The 13,289-nt window shown below is 43.0% G+C and overlaps 3 protein-coding genes across 3 annotated transcripts; all 3 read left to right on the top strand.

The window, feature by feature from the left end:
• The first annotated feature begins 224 nt into the window (after window positions 1-224).
• sike1 (suppressor of IKBKE 1) lies at window positions 225-3,256 on the top strand. Its single transcript, XM_062392578.1, has 5 exons — window positions 225-665; window positions 1,327-1,432; window positions 1,521-1,663; window positions 1,776-1,889; window positions 2,214-3,256. The coding sequence occupies exons 1-5, from the start codon at window positions 507-509 to the stop codon at window positions 2,367-2,369; spliced, it is 678 nt and encodes a 225-aa protein (XP_062248562.1). The 5' UTR covers window positions 225-506; the 3' UTR covers window positions 2,370-3,256.
• A 1,055-nt stretch (window positions 3,257-4,311) lies between these two features.
• On the top strand, window positions 4,312-6,192 carry micos10 (mitochondrial contact site and cristae organizing system subunit 10). Its single transcript, XM_062392931.1, has 4 exons — window positions 4,312-4,466; window positions 5,509-5,556; window positions 5,740-5,846; window positions 5,972-6,192. Exons 1-4 carry the CDS (start codon window positions 4,403-4,405, stop codon window positions 5,978-5,980), a joined length of 228 nt encoding a protein of 75 aa, XP_062248915.1. The 5' UTR covers window positions 4,312-4,402; the 3' UTR covers window positions 5,981-6,192.
• Window positions 6,193-8,315: 2,123 nt separating this feature from the next.
• Window positions 8,316-13,284, top strand: htr6 (5-hydroxytryptamine (serotonin) receptor 6). Its single transcript, XM_062391915.1, has 3 exons — window positions 8,316-9,377; window positions 10,954-11,085; window positions 12,923-13,284. Exons 1-3 carry the CDS (start codon window positions 8,463-8,465, stop codon window positions 13,277-13,279), a joined length of 1,404 nt encoding a protein of 467 aa, XP_062247899.1. The 5' UTR covers window positions 8,316-8,462; the 3' UTR covers window positions 13,280-13,284.
• Window positions 13,285-13,289: the final 5 nt, after the last annotated feature.

The raw sequence follows: 13,289 nt of genomic DNA, 5'->3' as shown, positions 1-13,289 counted from the left end.
CCATGACTGGGTCTTTGTTAAATCTAGCCACTTTGTTTTGGAATAAAAGTTGCTTAGTCTCAATAAGAACATTGAGAACATTCCTGTCGTCATTTCCTTTCATTCGAATGTATCTGTTTTGTTGTTGGATAGGTGGATAGTTGCGGTTCACACTCCAACACAGTAGGTGGCGATAAGGCCCCCGGTCGTTGGTCGCAACCCGCAATTAAACGGAAAGAAACTATACGGAAGGGACGTCATCGTTTGCTTCTGGGTCCGACACGGAAAAAGACCTGTCAACAAACTACAGTGATTTGTTTTACTTAAATGTGTCGGTTTTATTTCTTTCTTGCGACAGATAGATCCAAAGGTCCACAACATGAAGTTTTTGTACAGACAGTGAAGCTGCCTCGGCTACACAGCTAGCGTTAGCCAACACTGCGAGCTGCTTCCACCGCACTGGTTGCGAGAAGCGGCTTGTTTACGTGACGTGCGGGACAGTAAGCTAATTTAACAGGTTCCAGTAAATGGCCTGCACTTTAGAGAAAGTGTTGGGCGATGCTCGGACCCTTCTGGAGAGGCTGAAAGAGCACGACACGGCCGCCGAAGGACTCATAGAACAGTCCGGGGCCCTGAGCCAGAGAGTGCAGGGCATGAGAGAGGTGGGGAATGACCTCCCAGACAAGGTATGGACGAGTGTCTCCACACAAAGGCTGTTCATTAGAGTACATATTTACTGCTGCACTGCACAGAAGGCTGCACAGAGTGGTCGAACAGGATTCAGCTGAGCTGTGTAGGATTAAACTAAATACCACAGGTTGTCGTTCATGTTTGGAAGGGGAGGGTGAGGGTGAGGGTGAGGTGAGGGGCGTTCAGCAGGAACACGACACTTCAGCACTGCATTCTAATTTTTTAATTACATGATTAATCCTCTGCAGAAATCCCCACAGGTGTTACTTTTATATAGATATAAAGATCATTCATATACACCCGGTATTTGCAGCTTTAGACCCATGTTAATTTGAACTCACTTACTTCTGTGAAAAAAGGTAAAGGTAACTCAACCATTTCTCAAATGTGTCAATAATTTGCATGATGTCCTTCTAATTTCTTACATTACTCTTGTATGTGTTTTGTTGATCTGCAGATGTCAGATATCAATAATGACGTGACAGTCCATTATTGATGATTGTAGGACATGTTATTTCACCAATTATTATGGTGGGAGGGGTAGATTTGTATCTAATTCATGTTCTCAAAGATGCATCTTTCTATATATATATATGAAGTTCATTTGATATTAAAACTGAGAAAGCTTTTCCATTGATTATCTCCCCCCCCCCCCAGCACACAGACGACCCTTCTGAAATTCAGGAGCTGACCAAATACAAGCCCCATGTTCTTTTGAATCAGGAAAACACTCAAATCAAGGAACTACAGCAGGAGAATAAAGGTGAAAAATAAACCCACTCACTTCTGTTGATTGTATGTCTGGTGTTGTCCGTTTTTTTCCCAAACCCTCTTCATGACTGTCTCTGCAGAGCTATGGTTGTCTCTCGAAGAACACCAGTACGCGCTGGAGTTGATCATGGGTCGATACCGCAAGCAGATGCTTCAGCTTATGATGGCGAAGAAGGAGCTGGACACCAAACCAGTGCTCAGCCTCCACGAGGACCACGCAAAAGTACACTGGCTTTCTGCATTTGCTCAGTCATTCAGAGGACATGATTAAACAGTGAAAGATGCAAAGTTTGAAATGTACAGACTTGAGTATCAATATCATTTGAATTCTCCAGGAAGTGCAGAACCAGGTGGAGCGAATATGTGAGATGGGCCAGGTGATGAGAAAAGCCGTGCATGTGGATGATCAGCACTACTGCTCTGTTCAAGAGAGGCTGGCTCAACTAGAGGTGAGCTCATTAGAACCAACTGTAGATGTTTCTCTAAATGTGAGCCGGTAGTTTTTCATCTAAATTTGTCATTTTTCAGTGCTGTGAGTACCATAAATGTTAATCAATAGACTGTGGCTGAAGGGTTTCCTAAATATACATGTCTGAAAACATAGATTACTAAAACCCAAAATGTCTGCATCGCCCGATTCCAGTAGAGTTTAAGTATGTAAGAAAATATTATAAAATATATATATATCTCTTGTGTGTTTGGATCAGCTGAACCTTTAACAGTCAGTATTGCATGAGTACTATTTTCATGAAATGTTATCCTTTCGTGTTCAGATTGAAAACAAGGAGCTGCAAGACCTCCTGGTCATCAGCAAGAGCTCCGTGAAGGCAGCGAGAGAGGAGCCCGACCAGCCAGCAGCAGTAGCACAGGAGCAGTCCCCTCAACCCGAGTCCACCGAGTCACCAGAGCAGCTTCAGTGTGAACTGTGAATGAGGAAACAAGTCCTTCAGGACCAGGAGACAGGGTTGATGATTTCTTCAACTTGTTCGCCACATTGTTTTTATTTTCTTATTAGCGATGGGATACAGTCAGACCACAGCATCTGTTTTGTAGCAACAAAAAAAACTTAACACTTCATTGACAAAATTGACATCATTGACTGTCAGGAGCACTTACCTGTTGTATATCTGGATGGTAGCTCTCACATATGTCTATCACACGTATGTACACACACACGCATGTACTGGAGGCAGCAAAAGCAAAGGGGATTTATTTCGTTTTTTGCCAAAGATGCATTTGCTCGTTAAGTACAAAGTTTCTACCTCTTTGTTGCCCCTTTGCTGTTCACTCCCATTCACATTGTGTAAAAAGCTCATCAACACCCTGCTACGACTTCACTCGATGGAAACTGATGAAATCAACTTGTAAGTCGCACCATTTTAAGTAGCCGTGCTTGATAATCACTTCGCCAACATGACGACTTTTGGCTGTTTCACACAGTTTGCCTGCTGAGTAGCGACAGTGGCTCATATATTTGTGATCGTCTATCATTTTATGAACTTGATACATTTGTCTCGTACTTAAATTGAGTGTCTTAAATACCAGTTTTCTAGTTTTGGATGCAGAGTATTCAATTGTACCAGCTGATGGCACATCTTTATTTAATGGTTACATTTCTAAATATGCCAACCTTTTGTTGAAATGGATATTAAATGTTTGTGCTCTGTATGTTCTCAGAAATTCTATATTGTCATCTCAGGAAATCAGTGTTAAGGTTAACATGCTGAAATGACTTCATGACCGTGTAATGATTTGTGTCAAACAAAATTTCATTCAAAAACTTTAAAATAAATTTGTAATAAATGCAATAATTGTGCATCTGTGGATGTTTTATTCTGTTATGTATTCTCACGGAGCCCATTTTTAGGAACACCAATAAACACATCAGTTAATGTTCACATGAATCATTGACATGATGTTAAAATGTGATACTGACCGTAGATGGTAGGGGTAACACCACTTAGTACTCAATGGACACAAAATACCTGGTATCAGCAGTTCAGGCAGCTGGTGGTAGAGTTGAAAGGGCAATGTTTTCTTGCTACACTTGGCCCCAATAGTACTGTACTTGAAACTGAGAAATAATACCTGAGTGCAATATTAGTATGTTTTTTCATGTATAATATGATATTTTCATCACATTAGGTTCAATATCATGTGCTATATTCCATGTTACTTACTCCAAGTATTATTTCTACCTAGTAGCACTTAAGTATTAATTTATTTTCTCACATAACTTATTTTTATTAATGTCATTAATAGACTACATCTGAATTGTATTTTCAATTATAGATTGATTTAGACTTAATATCCTTAATACTAGTATTAAAGCTCTTAATTTGGTTTTATTCTAATGAACTGTATTGTATATTCTGCTAAAGTAATATTGTAGCAAGCTGGAACAAGAATTTTCTTCTGGATTAATAAAGTATCTTATCTTAACAATAAAAGTGGAGAGGAGAGGCAGGTGGGGACCCAGAAACCTGAGGAGACGATCTACATATTGGCGATGGAGCTCTACACATGTCAGGGATTAACTATTTATACAAACTTTGTGTAACTGTTATAATAAATACTACAAATTCCATTGGACTCAGTTGCACGAGTGTCTGGTGCACGTGCCCTCATTTCTGCACATTATTTACCACACGATGGCGACTTTGAGCCGCGTAGCTTGTGCGTAACGTGTCGCGAGGTTTGTAAGAGTGGCTCAATGCTGCGTTCACGTGCAAAGGCAATAACGAGATTTTGGTCCGTTTGGGTGTTTTAGTCTCGTTTACTTCATCAACAGCATCTTTTCTACATAGTAACACATTTCAAATGGAGAAACTGCCTGAAAACCCTCTTCTTCTTCTCCTCTTATTTGTTCCCCCGCACTGAACCCAGCAGTTTATGTCCGACAGGCCGTGAACGCAGCAGCCCAGTTGACAGCACATCGCCTTGACACAAGCTAGCGTGCAGCATGTCCGAGAAGGAGCTGGGGAAGAAGTGGGACCGGTGCCTGGCAGACGGTGCCATCAAAATCGGTAATTATCGATAATTCCCCCCCGTGTAACCACAGCGTCATTTCCCGGAATCCGTCAGAGAACGAGCAGCGGTTTCACTGTGTTCCTCTGCTGTCATTGGGCGGGACAGGAGCTAACTAGCTAGCGCCAAAGGACTTATTAAGGACAAGTGAATGACCAGACATGGGCAGGAGTATTTTATTTGTTGTGACACGTGAATTAGGGTTAATTCTGTAGTTTAAACTATAAAAGACTAACCTCGGCTCTTGATAGCTTTGCCTTTTTTCTCTGATTAGAGTTATTAGCTTCTTGGAAAGAACCTAAGAAGAAACGTCATTCAGAAAAGGTTGAATTGACGTCTTCCTGCCTTGTTTACATCTTTGTTGCGACATTAAAACCTTTTTTTACGATACTTTAGTAACCACTATTCGGCATTCTTTCAAAACACCAACCAATGTTTATTTTAATGCTATTTAAACATTGCCTCAGGTTATAGCTTTACTGGTTAATAGATCGGTTGTAAGGAACCCTGTGAATATATAGATGAGGACTTTTCTTAAACAGGGGCTGTAAAGGGGCCACAGTTTACACAGAGGGGCCAATCTTCGAAAATAGGATTTTCTCCACAAATTGACAGGACAGGGCCACTTCAGGGCCTAAGCGAGGTCATGTATACATTTATTAGCTAAGTCTTCTTGGTTTTAAGAAATATTAGATTTAGAACTGAACGGTCCTAGTATCTTATTTTTTGTGCTTTCGTATGTATTTTATTTTTTGTAATTCTTGATTTTTATTTGGAAGCTGCGTCTGAATAATAAAGGAGTGTCCATTATGTAGCCAGGCTTCTGCCAATAATTTGAGCATCAAATATAGCAAGATTTTGAGTTCATGGAAATAAAATTATTACAAAATGTTGCTATGGCTCATGATAAATATACAATACAATAAATACTTGTACTTAAGTGATCGTATGCTCATAATGAATAGAAATAAAAGAATATTTGTCACATATAAATGGTTAATTAGAAACACTTTGTTGATTGTTATTTTTGTCTTTTTTCAGGCACTGGACTGGGGTTAGGACTTGTGTTTTCTGTTCTGTTCTTTAAACGTAAGTAGTTTGAATGGTTGGCTGCTGCAGTGCATCTTGACATCTTAATTTAGCTCTCAGGTCCATCAATAAAGTGATGTAGGGGGAAAAAAGAGAAACAGACCAGTGTGTGAAAAAGATTTTACACATGATTTCTCATATTTTCTTCAACCATATTTTGACGTGCCTCTTCGTTTATTTTAGGGCACACATGGCCGATTTCCTTCGGCTCAGGAGCGGGGCTTGGCATGGCATATGCCAACTGTCAGAATGACCTCAGGTCACATTATGTGCTGCAAAGAAGAGAAAAGGTTGGTTTGCAAATACAATGTTAAACAGGCTACAGAAGAAAATTCTTATTTCCAAGAGTAACAACCCCTTTTTATTGCTCATGTTAATCAAAATGTATGTAACTGTCTTCTGTTTTCTTTAACAGGAGCAATAGCTGCAAGTCGACGAAGGACTGTCTTTTTTATTTTTTTGAATTGGTCCTTTTTGTTTTGATTATGGGAGAGTGGCCATTTGCACTGTTCCACAGTTAGATTAATGTCTCTCTGTTGATCGGTCCATCCCTAGTATGACTCAGTATGATTTGTTTGTGCCTAATCAGGACAGTCTGTGTTTATTTAATAAAACAATTATAACAACAAAAAATGATGCCCTGGTGATGAAGTTTTTTCTCAGATGCTTTATAATGGACAAAACGACCTATTTATCAGTTGGCTGATAAACGTTTGCCCATATGAGCCTTTCACAGACACACTGGTACCTGCGTTTATGTTTATCATCATGCACAGGTATGAAAACTTTTATTTGAAAAAATAAACTTGATTCAATTTGTATATATAGCTGTATTCGATTTCCCCAAAGTCCATAACGATGATGCTCGAACAAAACCAAATATAAACCATAAAGCAGTAGACTATAATTAGGTGATTTATTACAACAGCCTGACTACAATTCATACGGTCCTAGCTGTAATGGTGTTACTTGAAAGAGTAAGAGGAGTCAAGTGTCGGTGAAGTTTAATTTGTTTCGCTTTATATGTGAGGGGGCGTGTGGGAGTGATTTTCTCAAATACATCGGGGAGGAAGGGGGCGAGGGCAGCAAAGCAAACGCCTTCCCATAAGATGGTAAGCCTGTGTGGGTGAAGGAGGGTCAGAGTGTTGGCAGCAGTTGAGCGGATGTGGCTGGTGACTGGGGCGTAGTGATGGAGATGAGTCATGAGGGGGCATGAAATTGGAAAAAAAAAAAAGTATTATGTTTAGTATTTGACAGCGTTGTTGAAATCATGGAGTGCACTGGACTTTGCCTTGTGAATGAAGTTGTATTATGTTTAGTATTCAAGTGCTCCTCTCGGGAAGTCAATTATTACTGTTGTCATAGCTTGTTGTTTAGCTTGAGGGGGAAGTTTGAACAAGGTGAAGATACTTTCAAAATGCTGGTAGAACAGAGAATATATTTTTTGTTATCATTGAAAATACTAAGAATTAATTTAACCTCTATTTACTGCTTACATCAGTAACAAATGCCACGCCTTTAAGTACAGAAGTTCTCTAGGTATTTTGTCGCTGACAACAGAAAAAAAGACGAATGTAAAAATAAAAATCGTTGTAGTCACAGCCCTTTTTCTCAAAAGCACCTACATCACAACGAGTGGTGCAGCTAACTGGGTGACAGATTGCACAGGCGGTGTACCGATCTGTTATCAAGATGTGATGGATGGTTTGCAGTTAAATGCCTTAGCAACAGCAGCTGTCAATAACTGCATCATTTAATAAATCAAGTAAAAAAAAAAAAAAAAAGGAAATTTCTGAGGCACGACTATCTCTCTGGGTAGAGAGACGGCAAAACAGCCTAGTTATTCTGGTTACAGGTCTATCACCTTTTTTTAAAGAAAGAAGATGTCTAATAGTTATAAATAGTCATACACCAACTTAAAAAGCAGGTAACATTTAACTTAAATGTTTTTTATCTTCATCAGAATTCTGTTATAGTTGTACTTAAATAGATACAAAGACCATGGCCATATACAGAGACAGACCACCCACACTATGATGCAGAATGAGCATTTCTTGGCTGGGATGGAGCATGCTTATGCATTAACAGCTCAATGCTTTGACACGCTCCTTCTCAGTAGGCGTGCGCTCAGGCTGGGATGCACACTGGAGTGGCCGACAAAGGGATTAACAGGAACCGAGAGATAGAGAGGCAGCATCTCAAGGACCATGATACCTGTAGAGCACTTGTGAATGAAGCGCTGCTGACAAGCGACTGCTGCACACTTTTGTGTTGGTTTCATGCTTCCCCCCCCCCCCCCCCCCCTTCCGCAGTGTACCCCACCGGATAAAAAGGGTCTGGTGAAAAGGCAGCAGCGTAGCAGCTCAGCAAAGGACTTGCAAAAACCACTTCTGTGAGGTGAGGAAATATTTTGAGAATCGTCTCCCGTTTTTTCTTTCCCCAGCACTTCTCTTCGTATGCCTCATCTGTCTGTGTGCCCTCCTCCTGTGACTGTCATCATTGTGACATGCTGCTTCGAAACCCTCTGTCAGACCTCGAATGGCTCATTCTGGCTCTTAGCTGTGGATGAGGAAGGGACATGCAGGAGGGGAAGAGGAGAAGAGTGAGAGTCTGTTTATTTTGGTCAGTGTACTTGTGGCAGTGGAAGTGAGCCTGGGACACCTGGATGTATTCCTGCCAAAAGGAGATGGAGATTGGAATTCATGGAGAACAGTCCGATTGACCTTGACAGGGAGAGGATTGGATGGTTTCTCAACAAAAGACCTCTTTGTCTTCTCTTTGTTCAACAATGTTCATGAAGTGAGAGCTTTGGCTGGAAAGGAGCACTGGTCAAAGACGGTAACCTTCACTGGTGCCTAAAGAGGAACCTCAGGAGCTTTTTTTATTGATCGCTAGGACCTGGCACCATGACCGACTCTCACTCGTCTGGCTCTGGGGGAAGCTACAACAGCAGCTTTCCCACCACCAGTGCATGGAACATCACTGGCAGCGGCCCGTGGCTGTTGGCCTTCATGCTGACTGTCATCATCCTCATGACAGTCTGTGGCAACGTGTTGCTCATCGCTTTGGTGTTTGCCCATCGCTCCTTGCGCTGCACCTCAAACTGCTTCTTGGTGTCTTTGTTCCTATCTGACCTGATGGTGGCACTGGTGGTGATGCCCCCGGCCATGCTCAATGTGCTGTGTGGGGCCTGGGTGCTGTGGCCCGCATTCTGCCCGATTTGGCTTTGCTTTGATATCATGTGCTGCAGCGCATCCATCCTCAACCTGTGTGTCATCAGCCTGGACCGGTACCTCTTCATCATCTCACCGCTGCTCTACAAGCAAAGGATGACCCCACCTCGAGCGTTACTCCTCGTGGGAGCTGCTTGGGGGCTGGCGGCTCTGGCCTCCTTCCTGCCCATTGAGATGAGATGGCACAGCTTAGGCCTCGGCAATGGACACTCACCTGTTCCGGGCGTCAGCAGTAGCAACATCAGCTCCTACTCTGACACACTGTATCCGGAATCCTTCTTTCAGCTGTCACCACCAGGAGGCCTTTCCTTCCAGTGCCGCCTTCGGGTAACCTTGCCTTTTGCTTTCGTGGCTTCGGTGCTCACCTTCTTTTTGCCCTCAAGCGCCATTTGCTTCACCTACTGCCGGATCCTGCTGGCAGCACGGAGACAGGCAAAGAGGGTTGCAGCTCTGAGCCACCCACCGCACCCACACCCCTCTCTTGGGGAACCGTCCAGGCCTCCTTCACCCGGGATCGCGGCCGCACAAGCACAGCGGGGTGGAGATGATTGCGGGTACCAGGAACCTCCTGTGTCACAAAATGCACCGGTAAGAAAGAGAGCCCAGTACGATAACTCAGATACGGTTAAAGAAGTTTAATTGCTCAGAGGGCATATTATGACCTCTCGGTTGCTAAGTGTACGAGTGCCGACCAACACACAAAATAAGATATAGGACAATTTCAAGACTGAAGTGAAACTGTAAGTGGCGCAGACAAAATGTTGTTTTTTGAAAGCATTTTTATAACCTTTCCAGGACCTACACCCACTCTAATCTTTTTTGTTCTCCCGGTTCAGAAGTACTGCTGTGTGAATGTGTGTGTGTTGTCTGGGTCGTTTACTGGCTGTCTGCAAGGACACTGAGATGAAGATGCTCTTAAACACTTATTCATCGTTATCAGGCTCTTAAAAAATAATGGGACAGAAGAGACAGTCTGTAAAATGTTTTGCTCCTCTGTCATCTTTACCCAGAAATGGATAAAAGACAATACTCTGTAAAAAAAAAAGAGGTGTAATCATGGTGGGAAAAGTACAGACAGTGTCTGATGTGCTGTCCCCATCTGCAAGGATAAGTCACACTCTGAGTCTGTCACATTTATTCGCAATAAAACCTCTCTCTCTCTCTCTCTCTCTCTCTCTCTCTCTCTCTCTCTCTCTCTCTCTCTCTCTCTCTCTCTCTCTCTCTCTCTCTCTCTCTCTCTCTCTCTCTCTCTCTCTCTCTCTCTCTCTCTCTCTCTCTCTCTCTCTCTCTCTCTCTCTCTCTCTCTCTCTCTCTCTCTCTCGCACACACACAGTGTCCTGTCTCTGTGAATCCCACCAAGCGCTCCAAATAAGAAAAAAAAAAACTGCAGAGATGGTCAGCCAAAATACAGTCATGTACTTCACGTCAAATGAGTTCCCTTTCAGTCGATCACCCGGCACAACACATGATGTGTGGGATATCACGTCCTCGCGTGTGACGGCCCGCCCACACATAAAAACGTCTGTCATCACTGTGATTCTTGAAGTATTTTTTTTAAATAATTACATCTATTTCGATTATATTATGATTATTTTAATGCTCTCCGCATGAATGCACTGAGGCTTGTTTGGTCTGCTCATCTCTGTCCTTCTTCAAACTAACTGACCATCAAATTTATCTCATGTTGTGTTGACTTTTGCTGGACTTTTTTTCAATGTGTTTGAAAACATGTACTTCTCAGCTGCAAAATGAACGTGGTGAAATCCCTGTCATACTGGACAGAGTACACTTTGAAAAGACATTTTAATGACAATTGAAAGTGACAAGTCGATTAGAAAAAAAAGAGACCCCCAGAATTTAGAGTTTGAAGATTTCAGGGGGTCTAACGGGTCAATCAAATATTTTGCACCCAGTATATATATATATATATATAATCTTTATGAAATCAATTTTTTTTGTTGTGTTTTACAGTGAGACATGTTAATCAGCTTTTCAGATGCAAGTTGTTTTTGCAACCATCAAATACAGCCGGTCTCAGTCTTTCCCTAGTCCTCAAGTTTTGCTGGTACTGACCCTTTAGTTCAGCTCTCTCAGCAAAATGCAAACTCATATTCTTATGAGTGTAATTAATGACAATTCTTTCCATTTTCTACTGTCACGGCAGTCCGTTAACAGTGAGCGCCGCCTGGCTCGAAGGCACGGCCGGAGGGCACTGAAGGCCAGTCTGACACTGGGAGTTCTCCTGGGACTCTTCTTCAGTGCTTGGCTCCCTTTCTTCATCACCAACATGGCTCAGGTCAGTAGATGCACCAGACTCTGCCAATCCTCAGACACAGAAATGTAAAATACAGGTAACATGATATATCAGTGTCCATCCCATACGTCAAACAAATCACGGAATAGAGATAGATCCGATCAAAGATTGCTGCTACGAATGCTCTGCCCTCCAGGTCATCGAGCACAGTTTTATGGAAACCATTTGTCCGAGAGGGGGAACAGTGAGGCTCTCCACCACAGACAAGGACTGTCCAGTTGGAGCAAGCACAAGACTGGGATAGCTGGCAGATGTAGGCCAGCAGCCTACAATCCCATTACAAATTGTCCCCACCACCACCACCCCACAAGCAGTCTGGTACTCTGGTCCAGCCCCCTGCACGTTATTGACTGTATCCTGGGAGGATGCATTTGATGAGCAAATTAGAGGAAGAGGCTTTGTGCGGTCTGCCCAGACTGCAGGAGACTTATTGAAACATTCACATCAGGCTGCTCAAAGACCTAGGAAGCCATCGAGAAGCCCTGCGCCAGACAATTGTAGAAATATCAGTGACTGCAGAACGCAGCAGCCAACGGCTCTGGATCAGGAGGAAAGACCCAACCTGGGTCCCAAGGTGTTTGGGACACACACCCAGGTCTGATCAGCCTGAGGGTGTCTTGTGATTAAAAGGCCAAAATACCCATTGACAGTAAGGTGCTCGACTGATGATACATCCCTAACATCCACTGGTGGTCGTAACATCGGCTGTTGGGCGGCAACTTATCATCGATGTACTAGGGGTTTCTGACCATCTTGTCCTAAAGATGAGCTGTGAGGGACAAATAGCCTTCACCTCTGTTCGCATGTTAGCGTGATTTACAACAATTTCACCACGCTTTTACACAGTCTGTCTCATTTGGAGCAGCTCTCCCATTTCACATATCTCAGTGATTCAGAGGTTTTCTCACAAATACATGTGTGTGGTGAGAACAAAAAGAGTGTGAAATAAATGGAGGAGAGAGAGAGAAAAAAAACACTTTTAGTGGCCAGCCTTAGCGTCACCGTCAAACCAGGAAATAGATTGGCATTTCAGCTTCGTACAGATGACTCATTCCAAAGCCCAGAAAACAAAAACACAGCGACTGACCATTTATGCATGCTATTCTTTCTAAGTAGTTGATTTTGACGTGATTACACTGAGCCCACATACACGCTCATTTCTCAGTGAACTAACATGACAATAATTTAATCTCAATTGGTAATGACACTTGCCCTGTTTTTCAAGCTCTCAACGATCCAGTCATTTTAATTTCCCATCTGTGCCCTCTCGCTTCTCCCCTGCGTAACATGGAGCACAGCCACTTGACTGTGTCTGTGCTCTCCTTCCTTTTCACACTCAATGTGGTGTGTGAAACTCACCCCTCCTTTCGGTCCTCTTCCCACCGCCTCCCCGTCTCATCTTGGAAGTATTGGAAGCCCTCCTCTAACAGCTGCCTCCTCCTTCACTGTCCCTCTCTAAACCTGCTGGTTGTGTTAGAGATCAGAGTTTTTATCGTTCAGAGGCAAATGTTATATAAATGTGTAATTTAAAGATGCTCTTTTGAGTCTTCATCTTTACAATGTTATACTTTGTTTCTTTGAGGTCTGACAAATTAAGACGTTTTCTTTCCTAATTAAACATTTGCAATGCAGATGTTTTTTTCTTCAATATTTTAAGTGTTGTGATGTTGTTGCCTATTTTCTATTCTTTTTACTTTCATTTTTCAGCCCATTGCAAGATCTCTTGGCAGCATACAACAACACGATAGAAAAATGTCCTTGTGCATGTTTCTGTAATCAATTTGACATTTATATTTTTTTTCCCTCCATCTTCATTCAGGCAGTGTGTGAGTGCGTCCCCCTTGCCCTCTTCGACGCCATCACCTGGCTGGGCTACTGCAACAGCACAATGAACCCCATCATCTACCCGCTGTTCATGAGGGACTTCAAGCGAGCTCTGGGTAAGCTCCTGCCCTGCTGCTCTTCGCTGTCGCCAAGGAGACCCTCGCCGGCGCTCTCCCTCTCTCTGCGCAACTCAGGAGAGGCCAACATTGCCAGCACGCCGCCCTCTCCCTTGGCCTCTGACCCCACACATCCCCCCGCCACCGCCACAGATGCTGTCAACCTGTTTGATGCCGAGCATGCTGGGATAGAGTTGCCTCTGCTTCTTCCCAATCAGGTGGAAACCCTGGATTGAATGGCCAGTG

The sequence above is a fragment of the Platichthys flesus genome, chromosome 7 (assembly GCF_949316205.1).
Source record: "Platichthys flesus chromosome 7, fPlaFle2.1, whole genome shotgun sequence".
NCBI classification, from domain to species: Eukaryota; Metazoa; Chordata; class Actinopteri; order Pleuronectiformes; family Pleuronectidae; genus Platichthys; species Platichthys flesus.
The sequence above is the reverse complement of the archived record's forward strand: the minus strand, read 5'-3'. Positions and strand labels throughout refer to the sequence as shown.

Excerpts from the sequence above, each read along its gene's own strand:
- sike1 (XM_062392578.1), top strand. The coding sequence starts at position 507 with ATGGCCTGCACTTTAGAGAAAGTGTTGGGCGATGCTCGGACCCTTCTG. Across the intron at positions 666-1,326 it reads GGAATGACCTCCCAGACAAG|CACACAGACGACCCTTCTGA; the intron begins GTATGGACGAGT and ends CCCCCCCCCCAG. Across the intron at positions 1,664-1,775 it reads TCCACGAGGACCACGCAAAA|GAAGTGCAGAACCAGGTGGA; the intron begins GTACACTGGCTT and ends TGAATTCTCCAG.
- micos10 (XM_062392931.1), top strand. The coding sequence starts at position 4,403 with ATGTCCGAGAAGGAGCTGGGGAAGAAGTGGGACCGGTGCCTGGCAGAC. Across the intron at positions 4,467-5,508 it reads AGACGGTGCCATCAAAATCG|GCACTGGACTGGGGTTAGGA; the intron begins GTAATTATCGAT and ends GTCTTTTTTCAG. Across the intron at positions 5,557-5,739 it reads TTCTGTTCTGTTCTTTAAAC|GGCACACATGGCCGATTTCC; the intron begins GTAAGTAGTTTG and ends CGTTTATTTTAG.
- htr6 (XM_062391915.1), top strand. The coding sequence starts at position 8,463 with ATGACCGACTCTCACTCGTCTGGCTCTGGGGGAAGCTACAACAGCAGC. Across the intron at positions 9,378-10,953 it reads CTGTGTCACAAAATGCACCG|TCCGTTAACAGTGAGCGCCG; the intron begins GTAAGAAAGAGA and ends CTGTCACGGCAG. Across the intron at positions 11,086-12,922 it reads TCATCACCAACATGGCTCAG|GCAGTGTGTGAGTGCGTCCC; the intron begins GTCAGTAGATGC and ends ATCTTCATTCAG.